At 35.5% G+C, this 21,354-nt stretch overlaps 1 protein-coding gene across 2 annotated transcripts in view; it reads right to left on the reverse strand.

Annotated features, from left to right (window-relative positions):
* Positions 1 to 20,698, reverse strand: part of LOC110761714 (vacuolar protein sorting-associated protein, putative (DUF1162)) — a 28,781-nt gene extending 8,083 nt beyond the window's left edge. The window contains exons 1-29 of one of the 2 annotated variants that reach the window (XM_021964265.2): positions 20,294 to 20,698; positions 19,959 to 20,036; positions 18,953 to 19,065; positions 18,600 to 18,693; positions 18,040 to 18,077; positions 17,774 to 17,842; positions 17,378 to 17,439; positions 15,985 to 16,186; positions 14,841 to 14,909; positions 14,676 to 14,755; positions 13,866 to 14,015; positions 13,689 to 13,752; positions 12,602 to 12,703; positions 12,262 to 12,459; positions 12,060 to 12,184; positions 10,728 to 10,878; positions 10,139 to 10,234; positions 9,897 to 9,998; positions 9,294 to 9,352; positions 9,068 to 9,170; positions 7,865 to 8,047; positions 7,661 to 7,777; positions 6,106 to 6,413; positions 4,041 to 5,620; positions 2,800 to 3,899; positions 2,268 to 2,396; positions 2,037 to 2,186; positions 228 to 800; positions 84 to 155 (exon numbers count right to left, since the gene is read on the reverse strand). In XM_021964265.2, the coding sequence (XP_021819957.2) occupies positions 84 to 155; positions 228 to 800; positions 2,037 to 2,186; positions 2,268 to 2,396; positions 2,800 to 3,899; positions 4,041 to 5,620; positions 6,106 to 6,413; positions 7,661 to 7,777; positions 7,865 to 8,047; positions 9,068 to 9,170; positions 9,294 to 9,352; positions 9,897 to 9,998; positions 10,139 to 10,234; positions 10,728 to 10,878; positions 12,060 to 12,184; positions 12,262 to 12,459; positions 12,602 to 12,703; positions 13,689 to 13,752; positions 13,866 to 14,015; positions 14,676 to 14,755; positions 14,841 to 14,909; positions 15,985 to 16,186; positions 17,378 to 17,439; positions 17,774 to 17,842; positions 18,040 to 18,077; positions 18,600 to 18,693; positions 18,953 to 19,065; positions 19,959 to 20,036; positions 20,294 to 20,390 (6,264 nt within the window). In that variant the 5' untranslated portion in view covers positions 20,391 to 20,698. Of the gene's footprint in view, positions 1 to 83; positions 156 to 227; positions 801 to 2,036; positions 2,187 to 2,267; positions 2,397 to 2,799; positions 3,900 to 4,040; positions 5,621 to 6,105; positions 6,414 to 7,660; positions 7,778 to 7,864; positions 8,048 to 9,067; positions 9,171 to 9,293; positions 9,353 to 9,896; positions 9,999 to 10,138; positions 10,235 to 10,727; positions 10,879 to 12,059; positions 12,185 to 12,261; positions 12,460 to 12,601; positions 12,704 to 13,688; positions 13,753 to 13,865; positions 14,016 to 14,675; positions 14,756 to 14,840; positions 14,910 to 15,984; positions 16,187 to 17,377; positions 17,440 to 17,773; positions 17,843 to 18,039; positions 18,078 to 18,599; positions 18,694 to 18,952; positions 19,066 to 19,958; positions 20,037 to 20,293 lie in introns of those variants that run through there. The other variant, XM_021964267.2, reaches the window with a different exon arrangement.
* Between the last annotated feature and the right edge of the window lie 656 nt (positions 20,699 to 21,354).

Genomic DNA, 21,354 nt, shown 5'->3' on the forward strand with positions numbered 1-21,354 from the left:
AAACGGTAACATAAATATGACATTGTTAATGTATTGAATTAACTATCATAGTCATAGAAATGAAAAATGACTTCTGTTCCTACCATTGGGGACACACCGAATGGAATATCAAATCGCAGCTCCAGTGGCATTGAAGTTGCATTTGAAAGTAAAACCTGCATGGATATAAAGTGTAAGGGATACACTAAGAACATAAAATCATATCATAAATTGAGTTGTTATAATACCGTCGAGTACAGTCGTATTAACTTGGTGTAACGCTGCACCGAAACATCTAACACAACAGGAACAACAAAACCGCCAATGGCATTTGTTCTATTATTTCCCCTATTGTTGTCGTATGCCATTGAAAAATCAACCTCAAAGTAGGTAAGTCCTACAAGATCCATTGAGATAGGATCAGAAGATACTGATGTTCCATCAAATTGAATGGTAATATACTGATGAGCAACCCCATTTGCCTTCTGCTCAAAAAGCCTCTCAGAAAAGTGAGCTGGCTTAACATTAATAAGTTGTTCCTCGGGAGTATCGTTGATATAGATTGGAATAGAAGAACCTGGTTGCACATATTTTCTGTTCTTCATTTCCGAGACACCAAAATCATCAGGATTAATTGGGCCTCGGTAAACGTCATATAATAGAGGTAGAGATGTCAAATTTTGAAGTACATAAGGAGCGTATTTTCCTGCATACGTATATTCAGAATAAGGAGAATTTAATAACTTCTGGCTCTCAGGAAGATCATTTGGACCTATTAGAACCCAAGCATCCTTAATCATCTCAAATGTCCTGAACACACACTGTTAAGAAACAATAATGAGATGGGCTACAAATTTGACAACTTATTGAAAACCAATGTAATTCACTACACAGAAAACATCATAGTTGCTAAAATATTTGTAACTTCTAGATTTATGCAACTCTTGCATGGTTTCAAAGGTCATTAGGGCATGTTTACTTACTTGAAATAGGGCAAGTCATGAATCGGGGAAGTATGGAATAGGGGAGATCAACTACCCCCTAATCAACCTAATTCCTGGTTTTTCAGGTTTTAGATTACAAATCGTAATGTTGGACTCACATACTTGTTGATTCCATGTTTAGTAAACGTAAGGGAAGTCAGTAATCGGAATAATTCTATTAACCGTTCTAGGTAAGTAACATGTCATTAATAGGGAGTCTAAAGATGATTTGTATATTGTGATAAGAACCAAAGGGAATGTGGCTACCACCCTCAATGTGATCCAATGATTTGAGCCATCCTAAAAAAGACCCCATTCAAGGATCATCCTAAAAAATAATCAACAAAATCGGAAACTATTTGGTCATCTCATCTAGCTATGACAAAATAAATAGATGAATACACTGCTTCTGATAGGTACTGAAAAGTCCATTACGATAATGATATGGTCAAACGATTTCTGGTTTTGCTGACTTATTGAACGGATGATTTTGGAATGGGAATCTAAAAATTAGACGGTTAAGATGACTGTACCACATTACAGGATGGCCCCAACAGTGCAATCCCTTATGGTTATCGTCAAAAGGAATATCTCTTAATATGGGGACTATACATTATATAGTATGTATATACTTGAATATTCTCTGAGAAGGATATATGACAGGCACCATTTCTTTCTAGGGAGCATTTGAGGGGGCACAAATCCATAACTAACAACGAAGGCAACTACTGAAATGATAGCCATACTTAGTATTCATGAAGTGGGATCATCTTTTCAATTCCTCACAGATAGGTGTAAGATGTACAAATGTTTTATATGAACAAGCCCCCATTTCATTCCTTTCCAATGTGTGTGTTTCAGTTGTGCAATGAATACCAATGTGACTTACATTCAAGGTTTATCAAACAGGTGCTCTATTCAGGTTGCATAAAAATATATATATATATAAAAAGTTGCTCCTTCACATTTCGTAGGTTGACAATAACACCCTTTATAAGATGCTTGAGACTTTTAGATTAGATGTACTGCAAACTAAAGGATATAGCAGGGTAAGGGATTCGGTGAAGTTCACACCTCTATAAGGGATTCAGTGAAGTTCAGATTAAGGTGCGCAGTTGATTTGATATTGATATCTGTCAAAATGGAGCTGTTGAGACTCATTTCTTGCTTTCGAATCACATCAACCTCAAACTTCCAAGGCTCAATAAAAGGTTCCCAGAAGACCTTCAGTCATTAAAGAAAGAAGCTATTAGAATATCATTGTTATTGAAATGCACGTGAAAGTAATTGTTTGTCAAAATATACCTTGTGAATGTTATTGTAGTTCACTTGAAGGTCACCATTGACTGAACCTTTGAGGTTGTTTTGATTCACATTAGCATGCAAAAAGATGTTCCCCATAAGAATTTGAAACAGCGGTCCACTACAACTCCACTACATAAATGCAAAAAGGAATCATTAGAATGGCAAGCCTCATGCATTTAGGACACAAACATGTCGATTATCACAAATGCAATTTATTTTTCTTTTTATTTCCTTCTCCTCAGCAGTAAGAAATTCCAAAGTTGCAAGTGTGATGAAACCAATCGAAATGATATTCAATACAGTGCTCTACTATAAAATAGATCAAGCACTAAACTGTTGAAGAAAGACAATCACACAAAATAAAACGCCATGAGAAACCAATCATTGCATCACAAAAATACAAGAGCGAACAGTAAAAAACTAGGAAAACATACCCTTGATTTACCTATAACAATGAATATAAATCAGATGATATGAAAATTATGGAAATAAAGAAAATTTATAGCTTCAGTACTGAAGAAGGTCTGCATACCCTTCCATCACTTAGCAGAAATGAAATCTTCCTAAGTTGAACTTTAAAATCAAGTCCTCCATAAGAAAATTGAGAAGGCCTTCCTTCACCGACATTGAATGGTACGCCGTGCCAAAAGTAGAGCATCCTATGTGAAATCCATACATCTAAATGATCACATTGAACATCTACTTCAACATGCGCAAGCTCCACCTGGTTATTATTAATCTGAGCTTCCACAAAAACTTGGCAAATCTGGAAAAGAGGCCATGATTGACCACTTTCCTCGCTCAGCAATACCATGCCACTCAGTTTTTCCATGTCGGACTTCACTTTCACATTTCTTCCATCAACCAAAAGTTCACTACTTTTACTGCACACAGTAACTGCAGGGCATCTAAAGTTTTTTCTGTTAATCGTGCGAGATGAATAATTTGGATGGCCCTCTCCATGACCTTCATCTACCTGATATTCCTCCCAACCATCATCACCAATCCAGACAGGAAAGTGACATGTAACACAAATATTTTCTGACTTCACAAACAGAACATCAGCATCCTGCTTTAAATTGTCAGGCTCATTTATGGATAATTGTCCAGGATAAGATTTCAAACAGTCAATTACGTCAGTCCAGTAAGACAAATATAACCACACATCCACAGAAGGCAAAGAAACCAGTAGCTCCATTTCACCATGAGTTTCTTTCGAAAGAGAAAAATCAAGAACTGCTGAGGTTGAACACATGGATTTGAATCTTGCTAATACGACAGAATCAGGTAATGAATATAAAGCTAGCGAGGAAAAACTAATCACTACATTTAAGAGATCGTCATTTCTCAATGATGCAGAACACATAAATTGCATTTCCGCCTTAGCAATAGGTTCTTTTAAGTCTTTTCCAAAGCGATTTAACTGCATCGACAAAGAATCGCAATAGCATCTGACTTCTGTAAATGTAATGCTTGAAACGACAGGTGAAACTGCATTATTCTGTTCTAAAGTCCTCTTTAACTGAAGAAACTGCGGAACATCAGATTTGAAACATTTAGATACATCAGAAACTTCAGAAAATTGATTTATGGCATCAAGCAGTCCCTCAAATCCATGAAAGAATTGAGCATCTGTAAAGAAAAAGAGAAGGGTTAATACTTCATACATGCAAAAAAAAATTATTGTGAAGAGAACTTCATACATGTAACATAATAAATTAATACTGAAATGATTTTGGTTAAGAACTTGAATATGAAATATGAAACTCTTACCCTCAGCCATAAGTTGACAGTTTTTAATCCTCGTCATGACACAGATGGTTGAGGGAGAACTTGAGGATTCATTTTCACATGGTATCTTCACCCAAACATCAGCACATAGGGGCGCAACTAATGGAATATCTACATGCTCAATATCTTGATCAAACTTTAAGTAACTGTGTCCATCATCCTTTAAAGAAAGGAATGACAGGAACAAGTCTCGTCCAAATAAATTTAAACAGTGATTTCTTTCAGAAAGTTTATGTGCAGGAACCCAACATTCAGGAGGAATATCCTTCAATACATTATTTAAACTGCTGCTATCAATAAAACTACAATACAACTGCTGAAGTTCAGTCTTTAGAAAATGACCCTCATTGCTTTTCATGGGCAAAATCAAAGTAGAGTCCAGTATCTCAATCTTATATACAAGGGAACACTCATTTTCAGTTTCAGTATATTCATGCCCTACAATGACAGGCTGCTCATTTGAATCTGAACTCCAATCAGGCAACGAAAAGTAACCAATTAGTACTGCCAGATACTCAGGAGGTAAAATGCAATATACATGCTGAACGCTGAAGCTTACTTCAATACGAGAACTCAAAGGCCCACATTTTTCTTTCCTCACTCGTACATTTAAAATAGGAGATAAACTGGGAAGTGAGGGCCCCCACAGAAACTGACGTAAGTTCTGTGGGTACCATGATGACGTGAGAACTAATCCCTCTGTAGAACACAATATATCGAAGCAATTTTCAGAAATGAGTACAGATGACTTAGATGTAGGCAAGGTAATCATCCCAATGATGCATGAAGAATCATGAAAATGCACTCTGATTTCAGAGAGAGTTATATCAATGGCAAACAGACTACTGGTATCAGCAGAACTCCCATCCACATCAGATGCTTCAACAACAGATGTGGACTCTAATGGTGTGGCTTGAAAATTTTCAGATACCTTCTTTGTATTGGATTGTGGACAGCAGATTCCGCCTTCCCTTAAACAGAAATATTTTCTCCACTCATGACTGGCATAAAGCAAAGAACTTTCAAGGCTACCAAGGGAACCAGAATTGCATATCGTAACAAAAGGAAAATGATCTAAAGGTATGCTTGCATGCTCAGAGGACCCAGTTTCAATGAAGTTCGAGAAACCAAACCTTTCAAACCCAAAACCATTAACCTTTTCTGGATTCCCAGCATCCACGGATGAGCTAGAGGGCAGGTTACCATGATCAGATGCACCATAGGTAGATAGCTTATCAAAAAATCCAATCAGAAGCCTGATTACATTTGGGTAGCAGTGTACATCAGCATTATTCAAGCATATTCTACATTTTTTATGAACTGACTCCTTCCTAAGAGACTCATACTGTAAAATAAAGCATGATTCAGTATTTAAAATGTTTTTGGCAAAATCATCACTACGGTTGCTCAACCCAATACCATGTTGATGTAAGGCACTTGTAGAAGATTGATTCCCATTTGAATGAAGAATATGGCTATCACTTTCACCAGTCAAGGGAGAAGTGGTGATCCTCAATGCTTCCATACAGATCCAGAACTTCTCAAGTTCTGCAAGAGCATAGCTGCATTTTAAACAACTCAGCATGAACCTCCATTTTTTAGAGCACGCTGATGATATTCAATTTTGGAAAATTAAATTGTAACCTCAATGCCCAAATACATGGGTACTGTGTGCTACAAGCAACATACAATTTTGTTGGATAAATATAAACTTTATGGAAGCTTTTATTGGCACTCCAAAAATGCCATCCTGCACTCCTTCATATACAAGTTCTCCCTATGTTCTTTTAAGGGAGGCGTGCATAATGACTCTTTTGGAGTGCCAATAACATTTCCAACTTTACAAATCAAAAAGAAGAAAATACAAGGGTAGTCCATTACAATCAGGTGCCAGAGATACTTGCAACTCTGGCATGCAATGTGCTATCAGTTTACGCAATCAATGGTATAACATGCAAGTGGGTGTAATTGTCTGTTTTCAAGAGTGCATGCACATAGGCAAGCCCACATGTATACACCACCACAAATAAAAAACAAACAAAAATACCTGATATACAATTGTTGGAACACAAGCATGATGGATGAACTGTTTTCTTTCTCATTTTCAAGTTCTACACGACAGCTGACTGTCTCCAGTTTGACATTGGTAGAGAAACCGAAAACAGGACTCCTCGATCCCTTTGATGCAGCAGGACTCCTCAATCCCTTTGATGCGACATTAAATGAATCAATAGTTTCCAAGGATACAGATTCAGAGCTTGATTGCAGAGCACCTAGGTAAGCAATTAATCCCAGAATTGCAGCATATATGGATGGGGAGAAATGAGCATTAAGTGATGATACATTGATATAAACCTGAAATTAAAAGAAAAACTGAGAATCTTTTCAAACAACAAACCAACTGAGAACAACCAAACTATTACTTAAACTAGCAAAAATAAAAAGTTAAAAGCAGTTTCGTGATGCTAAGCAGTCTACCAATTGATAAATTTTGTTGGTTCACCAATGTTTTCAAAAGTTGAAACTATTAGGATACGAATGAACAATTATTTCATATTCAATCACTCCCACAGTCCCACTCACATGTGGACCTCTTCCCACCAGTAGAGAGCCCACTGTGGAATATAACTTACATTAGGGGATGAAAATACAGGGATTCAAACTTAGGATCTCCTTCTCTAACACCATGATAAGTTTGTTGGTTTACACTATTCCTAAAAGCTTAAATTGTTAGAATGTGAGCCCACAGTTATTTTATATTCTAACACCAAGGACATGTTTATATATGCATATGCAAACTTCTACACATGTATGCATAGCCGGTACATGGGCAATTAAAGCATTTTTATGTAGTAAACAATGATAAAACAGTACTTTAATATCTGCTTCATTTTGTTTGTTTCACGTTGTCAGTTTTAATACTATTAAAAACGATAAATTGAAGCAATACAATTGAAATATCAGTAAGACACAAGACAAAACTAACACTTGTAACACTACGAAGAGTAGAAGGCTACAGTATGATACATAAGCAGGATCTGTACACTGCATCTAGCGTATTTTGAATTTTCCAGATCACCCCTGAATTTTAAAGTGTTGAGAAAACTTAAGCAAAACTAAAACAACAGCTTCAAAATACAAACATAAAGTACAACAGGACTTTACTAGCCTGCATGTTATGCCATTAAGCAAGCATAAATCAAACCATTGTTCTATATAGATTAACCTTTGAACTTTTCTTTTCTTGTATAAGCTTCTTCTTGCCTGGATCAGTGAGTCATTCTTCTTCAAATTAACTAGATTGGTCTAACTTTAGTTCAGGTGGGCATGGTCAGAAATTCAGCCTAGCATGTACTATGTGCTTTCCTAATAGGACGCGCCATCCAGAGATGTGGACGATGATTTAAAAGAAAAAGAAAATGCAATGTGCAAATAAACCATCAGCCCAAACTCGTAAACCATAAAGTACAATGCAAAAGACTATAATAAGGTTTTCAACAATTAAAAGAGAAGGAAGTACAATGGTATTCAGCTAAGATATAACCAAGACAGGGTAAGCATGATATTTTATTTTTAAAAAAATCTTTTACTAGTAAACATGCCTCCAACTGTTTCAACACAGATTCATCTTGGATCAAGCAACGTGCCAAGGAGATAGAAGCACTGAGTTTCTCCAAGATAGAGATTGGAAAAGTATGAGAAGGCATAGTTATCTTCATCTGCACAATAACATGATTATCACTAATTTGATCCTCAAAAATCTGAAAGAATAGATAGGAGTTCAGAGTATCTGACTAGAACCTAACCTCGAAATCATTTAACTTGACCTCAAAGTGATCGTATAGATCTTGAAGTAGGAAGCTTAGAGGAACTTTACACTCAGAAACGGAAGTTAATAAGTTATTCAGAGCATATGCTTGTTCATTATCTGATGGATTAGACCCCATATCACATTTAGTCCTAAACATAAGAGAGCCTGCTTCAAATACCTATCAAAATTGCAATAGAAGGGTAAAATAAGAAGACAAAAATAAAAGATCTTCAGTGTACTCCAAAAACATTACACAATATTTTTTCTCAAAAATAGTTAAACATCAAGAAGGGTGGACTGCTATTGCATTGAATGTTTATGGTTTGGTTGGTGGCTTGTTAGTTTTGGTTGTCAGATGACACCTTGTGACCTTTCCATTTATTACTAAGATTTCATTTATCCTTTAGAAAGAAAAAAATTGAGTTGGACTGATCGATGGCAGGTCTGATATGAGAAGATGCAGGCTGGAATCATCTGGAGCTTTCTCTGAAGTCTCTTTTCAGATTTTTTATCAGAACTTTGGCCAGCTAGTACAATTTGGAAAGCAAAGGTTCCTCCTAAGTTTAACCTTCAGTTGGCTTGCAGGGCATTACAGGATGAATTGTTTTAATCTGCTACAAAGAAGTGGACCATATTGTAGTTTTCACGTCATTGGTGCACTGTGTGCAAGATGCAGGCACAAAATGCAGATCACTTGTTCATGCATTGCATGGTAGCTTTCAGTTTATGAGAATTTGTTTTTGGATTTTGGGGTGCGCTGAGTGATATCGGCAAGGTGCTTCTCCTTGTTAAGCGAAAAACATGTGGCCTTTGAACAAAGGAAGATGGCTGAAGTCCTCTTGGGGGTGCAGCATTTTGGCTGTCTTCTAGGTCATTTGGATGGAGAAGAAAAGGAGGAACTGTGAGATCACAGAGAGGCAGGTGCGTATCGCTTTGGGCTAGAATTGGGTTTTGAGCTTCATTTTGGGAATCTATATTATCTTCTATTATTTTTAAGCGAAGGCTGCACTTGGGTAGTTACATGTTTGTTTTGGCGCTGGTATGGGATATGTTGTAGCTTTTACTGTAGATCTGCTCTGTAATTCTGATGCGGGCTTCTTGTCCGCATTTATTGTACTTTTTTTTATCCATAAAATAGCATCAAGAAATGTCAAATTCAAAAAGCAACATTTTATGTAACATGCATCATGGGAATTACCAAGTTATGCTGCTCAGATATTGCATCTCTCCAAGGAACATTTATGATAATATTGAAGATACTAACATCCCACAACACTTTCCTAAGATGGGATAAAAGGTATCTGCAAACAATAACATTGATATATTCATCAGTTTGTACAAGCCTTGACAATATCAAGGATGTCGATAATTCTTAGGGTAGAGACAAGCAATTGAACATTGCGAGTGGCAACAAGAAAACTTACTCAGCTTTTGACAACAGTCGACCATTGACATTTTCAATCCCATTCAGCGACAAGAGGACCTGCAGCAGTTCATATTTCAAGTGTCAGTGGTTGAAGGGAGAAAACCTCCAGTCAAGAAGAACATCCAAAAGCTTATCAATGTGGTAAGGGAAGGAATTCATTAAGCATAGTGAACAAAGTTTTCACTCTTGTATCATTTTTCCGTGAGCAAAGCGAGAGAACACTACTAAAATGGTATGTTCTATTTTTAAAACTCCCCAACTTTAGAACACTACTAAAATGGTTTCTTCTCACATAACCTTTGCAACCTTTGCTAATTAAAACTCTCCAACTTTAGAAATTCGAGCAACTTCACACTCTGAGTTGCATTTTAAATGTTTTTTTTATATATAAAAAATCTGGATCCGAAAACAATAGTAGCAACAAAGAATCAATTTTGTTAGCAAAATAGACGAAAAGCAAACCAGAGGGGGAGATATATATATACACATGTGTGTGTGTGTGTGTGATATCGAGCTTCAACAGAGTTGCTGATAATCATGCATGGCAAAAGACCAATAATAAAACAGAAACTTGTAGCAACAAATTTATATCAATTCTTACCCTTCCATGCTGACCTTCAAAGGACTTCAAAACTCCAAAAAAATCAATCAGATTTAGGAAAAATTCTGCATCAATAGTAACTTCCAGTGGTTGAAGCGTGCCCTAGGTACAGGGGTTGGATAATGCAACAGTCAGTAAACAACTTCCAGACAAATAATAACCACCAAAACATATCTAGATATCCAATAGAGGATCCTTAAATAACCTACTCAGTATCTAACCACAATAGATGGTAATGGTACCTTAATGGACAATTCAACCTCAAGGTTTGGTGACACATCCACTTGCAATTTACAGGAAGGATGCACATTGTCCAATAGTTTCTTCTCAATAATAGGCTGAAAAGAAAATGATCATTCACAGGAACTGTCTTCTATAAGATTGCTTACTAGAAATTAACGATTCCATAAAGATGTTATTTTAAGCAACATTTCCTAGTGGAAAGAGAGTCCATTGAGTATGCGGTCAACTGGTTTGGAAATTAGCATGGCTTGAGATACATGAATCACAGTGGTGCAAGTAACAGTATCTAAACACCCACGAGTAACAAATTAATTATATAATAAACGGCATAGAAAGTTTCATCTCTGTCTAACTCAGGCATATTGCCCCAGTACGTAAGACCATCAGAAAGGTGGGTTGAATGAGCTTTGATTATCCACTGGAGTTTCACAGAAACACTTAATACCTAATATGAAAGTCATTTACTCCCCATAAAAGAAAACCTTTGTTTCTTTTTATAAATTTTGTTTAAAAAAAATTCTGCAATTTTACCCAAAAAATAGAAAAAGAAACATCAACTAAAGGAAAACGAAAAAATCAATTACAAACCCTTCTCATATGCAGAATGACTTTCTTGCTACAAGGATAAACCATCTGCCCTGAGTTGACAGTGGTGACAATGGTAGCAGATTCTTCCCAAAACTTACACTCTACAATCACCCCATTCAACATCAACTCAGCAATTTCCTGGCCATACTTCCTGACAAATTAAACCATATAGTACCTAAAATAAGTAAATGATAAAGGTAATAGTACACCAGGAAAAAAAAAGACAAAAAACACCAGTGCATGCATCTTTTGTTCGTGAAAGATAAAATAGATCACTTACAGAGACAGATGAAGCAACTATTATAAAAATAAAACCTTTTGGTTGGCATATAAAGAAAAAAAAATAGAAGGGTGGGGGACTGTATTTGAAACTCCAAAAAAGTCATCATGCACTCTTGCAGTTGCAATTTCTCCCTTGTGTTATTACAAGGAATGAGTTCAAGGTATGTTTTTGGACTGCCAATAACAGCTTCCAGAAGAGAGACATCAAATAATTAATTTATAAATATATACAAACGATGGATTGGAAATCCACGACGACAGAACATCAAAAAGAAGATTTAACTCTAATCTAATGGTACTGTACAATCAACAGAGGCATTTTGTAACATTACTGAAACCATAGAAAACAAACATTTCACAATGGCTTCCGCTTGTCTACGAGTTAGGATAGAATGCGCCATCAAATGCAGCTATTCTTTGACCTCTTACAGAAAAATAGAAAAATGCCCCCTATCACAGCAAATTGCTATCTGCCTGAACCCTTATCCCTAACATTTCTTTCTTTCTGGGATAGTTCTTTGTTCAAATACATCTGAACTACGATCTCAACAAAATTTTGGAATCGTGTAATTCATGGATCCAGGGATTAGGTTTCAATGAGATGAACACTACTAGGGTAATTTTATTTTTCAGACCATTAGGCATGTTATGCCATCAAACTGTCATCTTATCAGTGAATCAAATTAACAGTCTGGCAACATCCAGTGTTCGACTTTCTCGTCTGGCAAGGGAATGCTTCCAAAACTAGTAAGAACATTTTTAGTAAAGTTTAGCTACTATTTTCTGTTCACCAATTACGATACAAGTTTTCAATTTAATTTATATGTGAGACTAAGATATCTTCAACCGGAAGACAATGTCAAAAGTGAAAGTGACATGCAGAAATAACATCCAACTCTGCTCAGCTTCACCTCAGTTTTGTCAAGTTTTTCTTCACTCATGCCAAGCTCAAGCATAATGCAAATCCAAACTCCAGCAGCCAAATACTTAACCAATTAGTAACTTAGTATTCTTTTTAGCCAGATTAAGTACTGAAAATAGGCATCATACATGTTTCTCAGCGTTGCAGAAATTTGATGAATGCTGAACTGGAGTGCACATATACTGATCTTGTCTGTCGGAGCATCCCGATTAGATAAAACCGGAGGATTGAACTCTGTGGCCTCATATATATCCTGCACATGTAATAAAACACAGTATTTAAAATTTAGCAACAACCTAGTTTACTGCTACCTAATTGGATGAGAAATACCTTAATAACTTCATCAGAAACAACACCAGAAAATTGACCCGAATCATCTGTTCCTCCAGCACCAAGCATGCCACGGGATAGCCAGTTCAGCCATCCACGGGATTTGCCCGCTGAACGCTCATCATTAGGCATCCTCTCCACAGAAATACTGGCAACATTTTCAATTGTGTGTGAAGTTGAAGAGTTCGACAAAAATTCCTGAACGAACATACAACCACATGGATAGAAATATCTAAATTTAACAAGCAAAACTTCTCATAAGTTAATACTAAAAACGGCTAGAGGTAATGAAATTTCTTTTTAAGAAACAAATTTTATGATAATGGAATGCCACTCATACCTGCAGCTCACATTCAGCAGTAGACCTGTAACTTAAAATATCATCTATGTCTAATTCTTTCTCCATTTGCTCCAATTCCCATTGAGTACTTTCGTCAATTGGCTGATAACAAGAAACATAATATCATGATTGAAACCAACCTTTAAATTGAATGTTCCTACCTCAAGCTTAAAAAAGAAGATAGCACTTTTACACAACCAGCCCTATAAGGTAACATCATATGTATCCAGTACAACATGGTCCCGGACTTACAGTGTGCAGGATATTAATATCGCTTTCTATTCGAGATTAATATCTGCGCACAGGACATAAAATATGACTTCCAATAAAATCCTCGTAGATTTCTTCATTACCTTCTAAAATAAAAGTCGCAAAAAAATTATCGAGGGAGACAAAAAAGATAAAGTTGAACGAATTCTTATCCATCCAAGTTCAACTATCATAATATAACTACAATAATAGCACTTTTACACAACCAGCCCTACAATAAGTTCATCTTTAATGTAGTATAATTTTTTTATGAGAAACCGAATGCTGCCTGTTAATGTGGCTGTTACGAGCTGATCTAGGATTTGATTTCGGAACTGTTGTGAGTGTAGTTTGAATGTACTTGTTTATAGTCGAAGCCTTGTCTGCATTGAATAAAATTTCTTTCTCTTTGAGAAAGACTCGAATTATCATTGACCTCTAAGGCCCTCATGAAGTTAAATTCAACTATAAAGGCCTCTAACATAATTGTTCTTCTGGCTTGATTGAGCTGGATTCCTCGACAAAGGCCATTTTTAGTTCTCGCACCATAGTGGGGGTAAAGAGGGGAGCTTTGAATATATTTCTGCCAAAAGCAGAACAACTAGAGAACACAAGTGTTTTCAACAAATATGATGTTATATCCACTGCTCTTACTATTTAGTGTAACTAGAAAACATTTATGATAAACAATCATACCAGAAATAACTAGATACATCCACACATTTGCATGTGCATTAAGAGCCCTGCGCAATATTATCAAACCATATACAATATGGATTTTCAGGCAGAAATGACACCAAACACCCAGACGAAGACGGTAAACAAGAACAACAATCACCTGATAATGGCGAAGAAAATCCAGCTTAGTTTTATATAGGTTAACATACTTCCGGCAAGAACTTCTGCAATGAGGAATAAATATGGCAATGTTAACATTAAATTTTTTTAAAAAAAATTACTTGTTATGCCTCAATGGGTATGACAGAGGGTAAAGTATAAACAGAAACAGACTTACAGTCTCTGTCCAAAGTATCTCCACGAGGATTTTCTTAATCTCTTACGAACATCTGATAGGATAGATTCTTGCGCATAACGCCACCACAGTATTTGCCAGCCCTTCATTTTTTTGGATAACAAACTACACCATGGACGATACCGCCAATACCTTCACAATTCAAACACCAGAGATCAATTTAAACCCACTTGAGCTTCAGATGTTACTTATTTTTGCAAGTTTCAAGTTTCAACCAGGAATGCCTCAGCTGAACATAAACTTTACAACAACAGAAACAACAGTAGTATCACGACAGGGAGCCAGCTATGCAGAAAAATATTAAAGTCTTAGGCGAAACACATTCTCCTTTTTTGGAATATCGCCAACTTTTATAAAATTGATAACTAAGATAAAAGAAAAAAAAAATTGAAATAAAGACAGAAGTAGGTTGGCCTTAATTAATCTCATTAAATAAAGAACACCATAACTTCCAGCTAAAAGGGAATGATAAGAAAACATGATTCACACTCTCCCCTGATCTTTTACATAAGATACACTGATGCGGGCACAAACTAGGACACCTTAACCTTGGTGGAACCTTTGATTTCCAAAATATGCTGAAAGGAAGAAAAGGCGGACTGCCTGGTATATGTCTCAACTTATTTAAATTGGATTTACAAGAAAATTTCCCAGAAGGCGCTAGGCACCATCTTCTTGAAGCCCCTCTATATACTAGAGTCTTATTGACAAAGAAGTGGAACAAATTTTTAGTTTATCAACAAAGTGGTTACAAATGTAGAGGCTAAAAGAAGTATGGACAAAAAAACTTACTTATTTCTCAATTCAGATGTGCATAGGTAATCCCACAGAATTAAAATCTGTTGCAACTGAACCTCATTTAAAGACATCACCTGACATGCACATCATGAAAATATATGAGAAGATAGTACACCAATTAAACTTAATTTACAGACACCTTAAAGACAAGTTACCAACCAAGCCAGTTATCTCAGCGTTGATAGAGTACTGTGGATTATTGTTATCAAGCTGTCCCGATCTGTTGACCTGCATTGAAGTATGTCACTCAACCTCCGTATACAGGAGAAAAAAGTCTATAATTATTAACATCTGTTATACAAAGTACAACTTCATTTTGAATAATTAGAAGGACTCCCTGCCATGAAGACACACACACACACACACACACACACATATATATATATGCATATACCTGGACAATACAATCAAAAATAACTTACTAACCATGAGAATATTTAACTTACTAATAAAAAATATTTATATTGTCAAGAGTATTTTTGTATTTTTAGCATCTTTAGCGTTTCAAGGTTGCCTAATTTAAAGGGCTTGTATTTTATGCATTAGTTATCATTCTTTGCAAGATGCAACCATTTGATAATATGGTTGTTTCCCTCTCTCTTCTTTCTTTTATTTTTCTTAACGTGGTGTCAGAGCAAGTTCCTCCCTCTCTTATGGTGGCTTTTTTTTTTTGCTTGATGTTGTGTTCTTTGTATTCTTTTCTTGTTCTTGTCTTGAGAAACACATTGTATTGGTCAGACTATCAACGGACTGAGAACAATTTCATCTGTAATTCTATATTATTATTTTTTATAGGAAACAAAATTTCATAAATAAATGAAATGTATAACACAGTCGACGAGATGTCCTGAGAGCTTAAGAAACTAACCCTGCTTACACCAACCAACTATACCAGCTACAACATCAGATTAGCAGTTACATACAATAAGACTAATAAAAAGAAACCCAACATCAGGTATTTAAAAATTTGGTAGTTGATAAAGATGCATTTGTTTCTGACATATTGGACATGGAAGTTGGTGTCTACAACTCAAAATTGAGGGTGGTGGTGGAATTTTTTTCAGGTTTCAGATGGGGTAAAAAACAAAGAGACTCTTCAATGACCTATCTCATATTCCAAAGACAAGTTGATACAAAATAATTGAAATCCTGTGAAAAATCATAAACAAACCTTTGTCAAAAAAAAACAAGGAGAGAGAGAGAGAGAGAGAGAGAGAGAGAGAGAGAGAGAGAGAGAGAGAGAAAGCTCATGATATACAACTACAACAGAAGAAACAAGATAGAAAAAAATTGACTTTCATACCGAAAGTGACAGGGAAACATCACAAGGTGACAATATAGAGTCATATCTTTCCCTGTCCGATCTTGTATCGTGCCACAATTCAGAGTCCCCACCATTGTTCATAGTCATCAATTCCATGGCTCCATGAAATGTGCCACAATAAAATTCCAAACCCGTAATATCCACATATTTATTATCTTGGCCCCCTTTTCCACCTGATGACCTGAGACATTAGAGATTGATAAAATTAAAAGCCATTTGGCACATGCTATAAGAACATAAAAGGTCCACAATCCACGGCCATATATTTTGTTTATGAAGGGCAAAATAAGCAATATAAGTCACTCAACCAGAACACTAACCCACCCATAGTCTCACCCATTCAACACCATTAGCGTCACAACCAACCCACATCCATAGCCCGTGATGACCCCCATAACCCAAACCACAACCTCATAGCTCCACAGTTCACTACCACCACCTATGCCAACAAGCACACCAACTTTGCACTATCAATTGAAGTTTCCATGGTCAAATACTGCTATTGTCGACCTCATTCTTAGTTCAGAAATACACAAAAGTTATATTACTTTTCAGATCTGGGGCTACATTTTCTGCTTTGTAGGCTTACTAGTCAGATCCAGGGTTCGGGGGCTGGGGTGTGCTCCATGTGTTTGGTCTGTCGTGGGTGCAACCTAGAAGCTGTTATGGGCTGCTTCTGGAACTTCTTGGGTTAGGGGCTAAAAGCAAAGTGATTACCCTTCGGCAATGTGCTGATTTGGCTCTTTTGTGGAATTAATGTGGGATAGGATTACGTTCTTAGCCTCGCTATGGATTCTCTATCCAAACATTTGGAAGAATTTCCCCTTATTGCAATTCTTTTTTATTGGGAGAACTGCTGTATTGAGTGGATTTTTTCAGGAGTTGATTCTATGTTTTCATATTTAATTATGTCATTACGGTTTCCTGTGATTGTGAGATGTTCGCATCCTACTAATTGTCGTACACTTTTCATCTTATTCCAGTATTTCGTTTCCTATTAAGAGTTCTGCAGTTTCAGCAGTTTCATCAAACCAAGGAAGACAATAATGGTGATTCACAAACAATCAAATCAGATTTTTTATTTTCCTGAAACTGTTAACTGACAAAAACATCCAAGCATTGTATAAACCAGTTGCATGCTAACATTCGTCCATATAAGTTAACAGAGATGGAAAAGGGGGCACAATGCAACTATGAAATTCTAGCTAACATTACTGCAGTTGAAAACAATGTAGGACCAAAAAACACACTTGAACAATCCATACGCCTATTCAAAGACTCTCCTGAGTTTGAACCAATGTAAACACGAAAAAGAATAACTTTAAGAAAAACAGTCGAAACTACCAATATACCAGAAGAAACTGTGAATTACCCAAAAGGATTTTGCTTCATTGTCCTCAAGCTGGACAACTTTAACCCGAATACAGTATACGCCTGGAAAACAATAAGCAAGACTGGAAATTTATGCGTTGTTAATTAAGAAAAAAGTTGTGAAGAGGGGAAAGCAACTTCAAATACCATATAACATCCACATCTTAGCAAACAACAATATAAAGTAGGTTTTTCAATAGTTCTTTTAACTTGTATAATAATATTAAATTACAAATAAAATTTTTTATTAGTATAATAAATAACTTCTATTTAATAGGAAACATAATAAACAAAAAATGTTAAGACCAAAACCATGAATTGAATACAGAACAACTAGCTACACCAAAGATTTTTTTTTAAAAAAAAATTAACAAGGACTAACATGGAGAAAATTTACCGAGTCACTCAGCTTGTCATGGTACAAGATATGAAAATCTTTGATTGACACTTGGATGCTGTCAAGAGCCTAGGAGGGGAAAGGAATAAACATCAGTGCCATCCAGTAATGATCATAAATCCCAAAAAAATTGATCTTAAGATGTCTTCAAGAGTACCAAATTAGACAATTAACTCTTTTTCTTTTAAAGTATTGAGATGGAATAATAAAGAACAAAATGCATCACAAAAATCAACCAAAATTTGAAGTTCAGAAGGTAATGTCACCTTTGCAGAAATATATGATATAAGCCCAGCCTGATTTTCTGCCCAAAAAAGAAACACATAAGCACAAATGGTTTCAAGTAGTTGCCAAACTTTAATTTGTAAAGAACCTCTCCCCTTAAAAATCTAGAACTTCCATGAATACTAAGAGAACTATTTTGACAAGAATGAGATCATTGCAATCTGTACTAGACAGTGAGGAGCTACCCATGAACTGTAGGCCACGTTCCATGAGTACAGACAAGATATGGTGATAGCTTATCACCTAATTGGTTTAACACAATCTGAACTTTTTTTTGTAGTAAACAGAACAATTACTTCGTATATGAAAAAAAAAATTGATAACCAAGATGAAACAAAAGCCCAACCAGACTTCACTCAAACATTAAAATAACAATAATATAGTGGTACCTCATTTGATGATTTGTTTGCCTAAACTTATGAGTTGACTTAACTCTTTTTAAAATGTCACTGCAGCCCTTATAATTATCGAAGTATTACCACAGAATAACTACATTTTCAAAAAATTTAACATTATTGAAAATGGTATTTCAGAAGCTAACCACAAACACGTTTTGATAGTTTTGCCAGCTCTGCTGCAGCAAGTTTGGCCTTTTTTCCAGCCAGCTCTCGTCTTTCAACTTCATCCAAACTCCACTACACCAGAGAAAATAACTTAACAACAATGTTTTTAATAAATAAAAATTTCCAGATACTCTCTCAATTTTCTCCTTTTTGAAATTTACATGATATTGGATACCTTTAGATTATCTGTAAAACAGATTTCTTTCTATTTTTCATGGTTTCAGTTAAGTCTTACGATTTATTTTCTTTTCACTATATATACCAATGAATTCTGCTTGTCAAATCCAAGTACATTTTCTTTCAAACAAACATATCTGAGAGTGAAAATTACCTCTTGATCATCCCGTTGGGATGCAGAAAGAAAGACATTTTCTAAAACAATTTCGATGGGGTCCCAACCAAGCTTTTTCCAAGGAATTTTGATGCTTAGCTTTCCAACCCGCCCTATCAATGAAATCCATGATTAGATGTAGTTACTAAGAATAACTGTGAACACATATAGACAATAATGCCATGAAAATCACAGTATTTTTCTCCTAATCCACCAGTTAAGAAGTTATCATGCAGGATTCTAGGTATGAGAGCACCACATCCGGTTTGTACCGCATGAGACATAAGATATCCATCCATCCCAAAAGATAAAACAAAAAATAAAATAAAATCATAGGTAGAAAGTTACACCTACTGCTCTCAATAATATTCCTAATGCACTTATAGAACCATTGTGCCATGTTATTAGACATAAGACTACAGCGCCAAATAAACCCTGTTAATAGTTTCAGCACAAATTCAATATTATTCTATTAGTTATCCCAGTAATCTCAATCTCACAGAATTATTCCACCAAATGATCCTAAAGAATTATGTTAGAAGCCATACAAACCTTAAATGTATGGTCATTGGTCCCAAACATTGACTCTACAATAATAATGTAAAATAAACAAATATGCTTCCCATAAAAATTAAAATCTGGACCGTGCATATCTGATTTTCTAAGTGTAACGAAGACACAATGTAGTTAAACTTAGAAGAAAAAATAATTATTGGAATCACTAAAAAATACATGTGCAGGAACAAGTGACATTTTTCAGTGTGTTGAATCCATTTGAAGTTCAAAAGATCGCCAATTAGCATTGCTGAACAATACTAAACCAAGGACATGAAACCCCAAATTACTGGGTCAATAAGATACAAGTTTACTTACATCAGTACATAATGTATACACCCCAAAACACTGGTTCATTCGTATATAAATTAACAAATAAAAAAATTTACAGATGTCCAACTTGGAAGAACTTTTAAGAACGACGATAGTAAGAAGAGGAGGTCAAAAATACCTTGCTTTAGAGCAAAAGGCAACTGGAGATAATCAAAGGCTTCAAGACTTAGCTCTAGATTTTCCAAGAACAATGCCCCTGCATGATAACATATGAAATTCAATTCACACATCAATTAATTAAGATTCCTTACCTATGCTATATTATGACCAATTTTTTGCCAAACATTTTGTGTTTTGTGTGTGTGGCCCATGTATTTTCAAGTGTGCAAATCAAAGAACAGCTGCATAATTCAATCAATTCTCAGTAACAGACATGAAACCAATATCATAAAACCCAAAATTAAATACGGAATATAAAAAAATTGGGTTTATGTCTCTGTGTAAAAATTATACCTTCCCATAGGGTGAACTTGAGCTGGTGTCTCTGAATATCTCTGAAGTAGCGACCGAGAAAACCCGAAATGACCTGATTAACAACTCCTTCGAACATTTCTTTTCGTGTATGGCTTCCCGCCCTTCTCAGCTTTCATTCACTCCCATTTGAGAATTACAATTAGACCTCACGCCCACAACAGGACCGAAAGCAAGATAAGGAATTTTGACTCAGAGGCATTGACAAAGAGGAAGAGAGATGGAAGTCTTAGGGTTTAGGGTTCAGGCAGAGCCTCCAAGAGATAAATTTCCAGAAGAAGAATGAAGAAGAAGAAGAAGAAGCGGCCACCGCCGTAGTTGGTTGCATAAGAAACCGAGAAATAGAGCGCTCACCTCCCCAGTCCAATTATTATTTTCTTTTTCTTGTGTGGCAATTCATTATCATTTTTTTTTCTTTTTTATCCGTTGGACTATGTTGCCAAAGTTTTTTTTTCTTTTCATATGAGCCAAATATTTTGACAATTCCCTTGTAACTTAAATGCGGAATTTATTAAATGATAAGCAGAGAAAACATGAAAATTAGGACATCAAATTTTCGAGTTTAATTTCCACCAAAATATGCGTCATTTCACAATTTTCATAATGCCATTTGCAAAGTCTATTATTTACAAAATTCGACCGTATATAAATCTAAACATTGAAATCTTCAATTGCCATAAATTGAAATGATGGAAATCTAAATTCTTTCATTTTAGAATTCTATGTAATTTTCAAATCCTTTATCCAAACTTGAGCAATACAAATTCTTAAATGTCAAATTTTATCACTATGATTTATCCGCACATATTGATTTGTAAGGAACCTATTTTTTTGTTTTGATACAAGTAATATCGGAAAAAGAAGGATTCGTTGGACTTCGGATGTTGTTCTATTAAACCATTTGAGCTACAATTTTCTTTTGTAATCCTTTATTGGTTAAAAATATATTCTTAAAAAGAAAATCTTTATGTTGCTAGCACTTATCAACAGTTTTTGAGAAAAATTGGTATTTAGAAGTTTTAGCAGATCAGACACGTCCCAAT

The sequence above is a fragment of the Prunus avium genome, chromosome 3, assembly GCF_965620075.1.
Source record: "Prunus avium chromosome 3, drPruAviu1.hap1.1, whole genome shotgun sequence".
NCBI lineage: Eukaryota > Viridiplantae > Streptophyta > Magnoliopsida > Rosales > Rosaceae > Prunus > Prunus avium.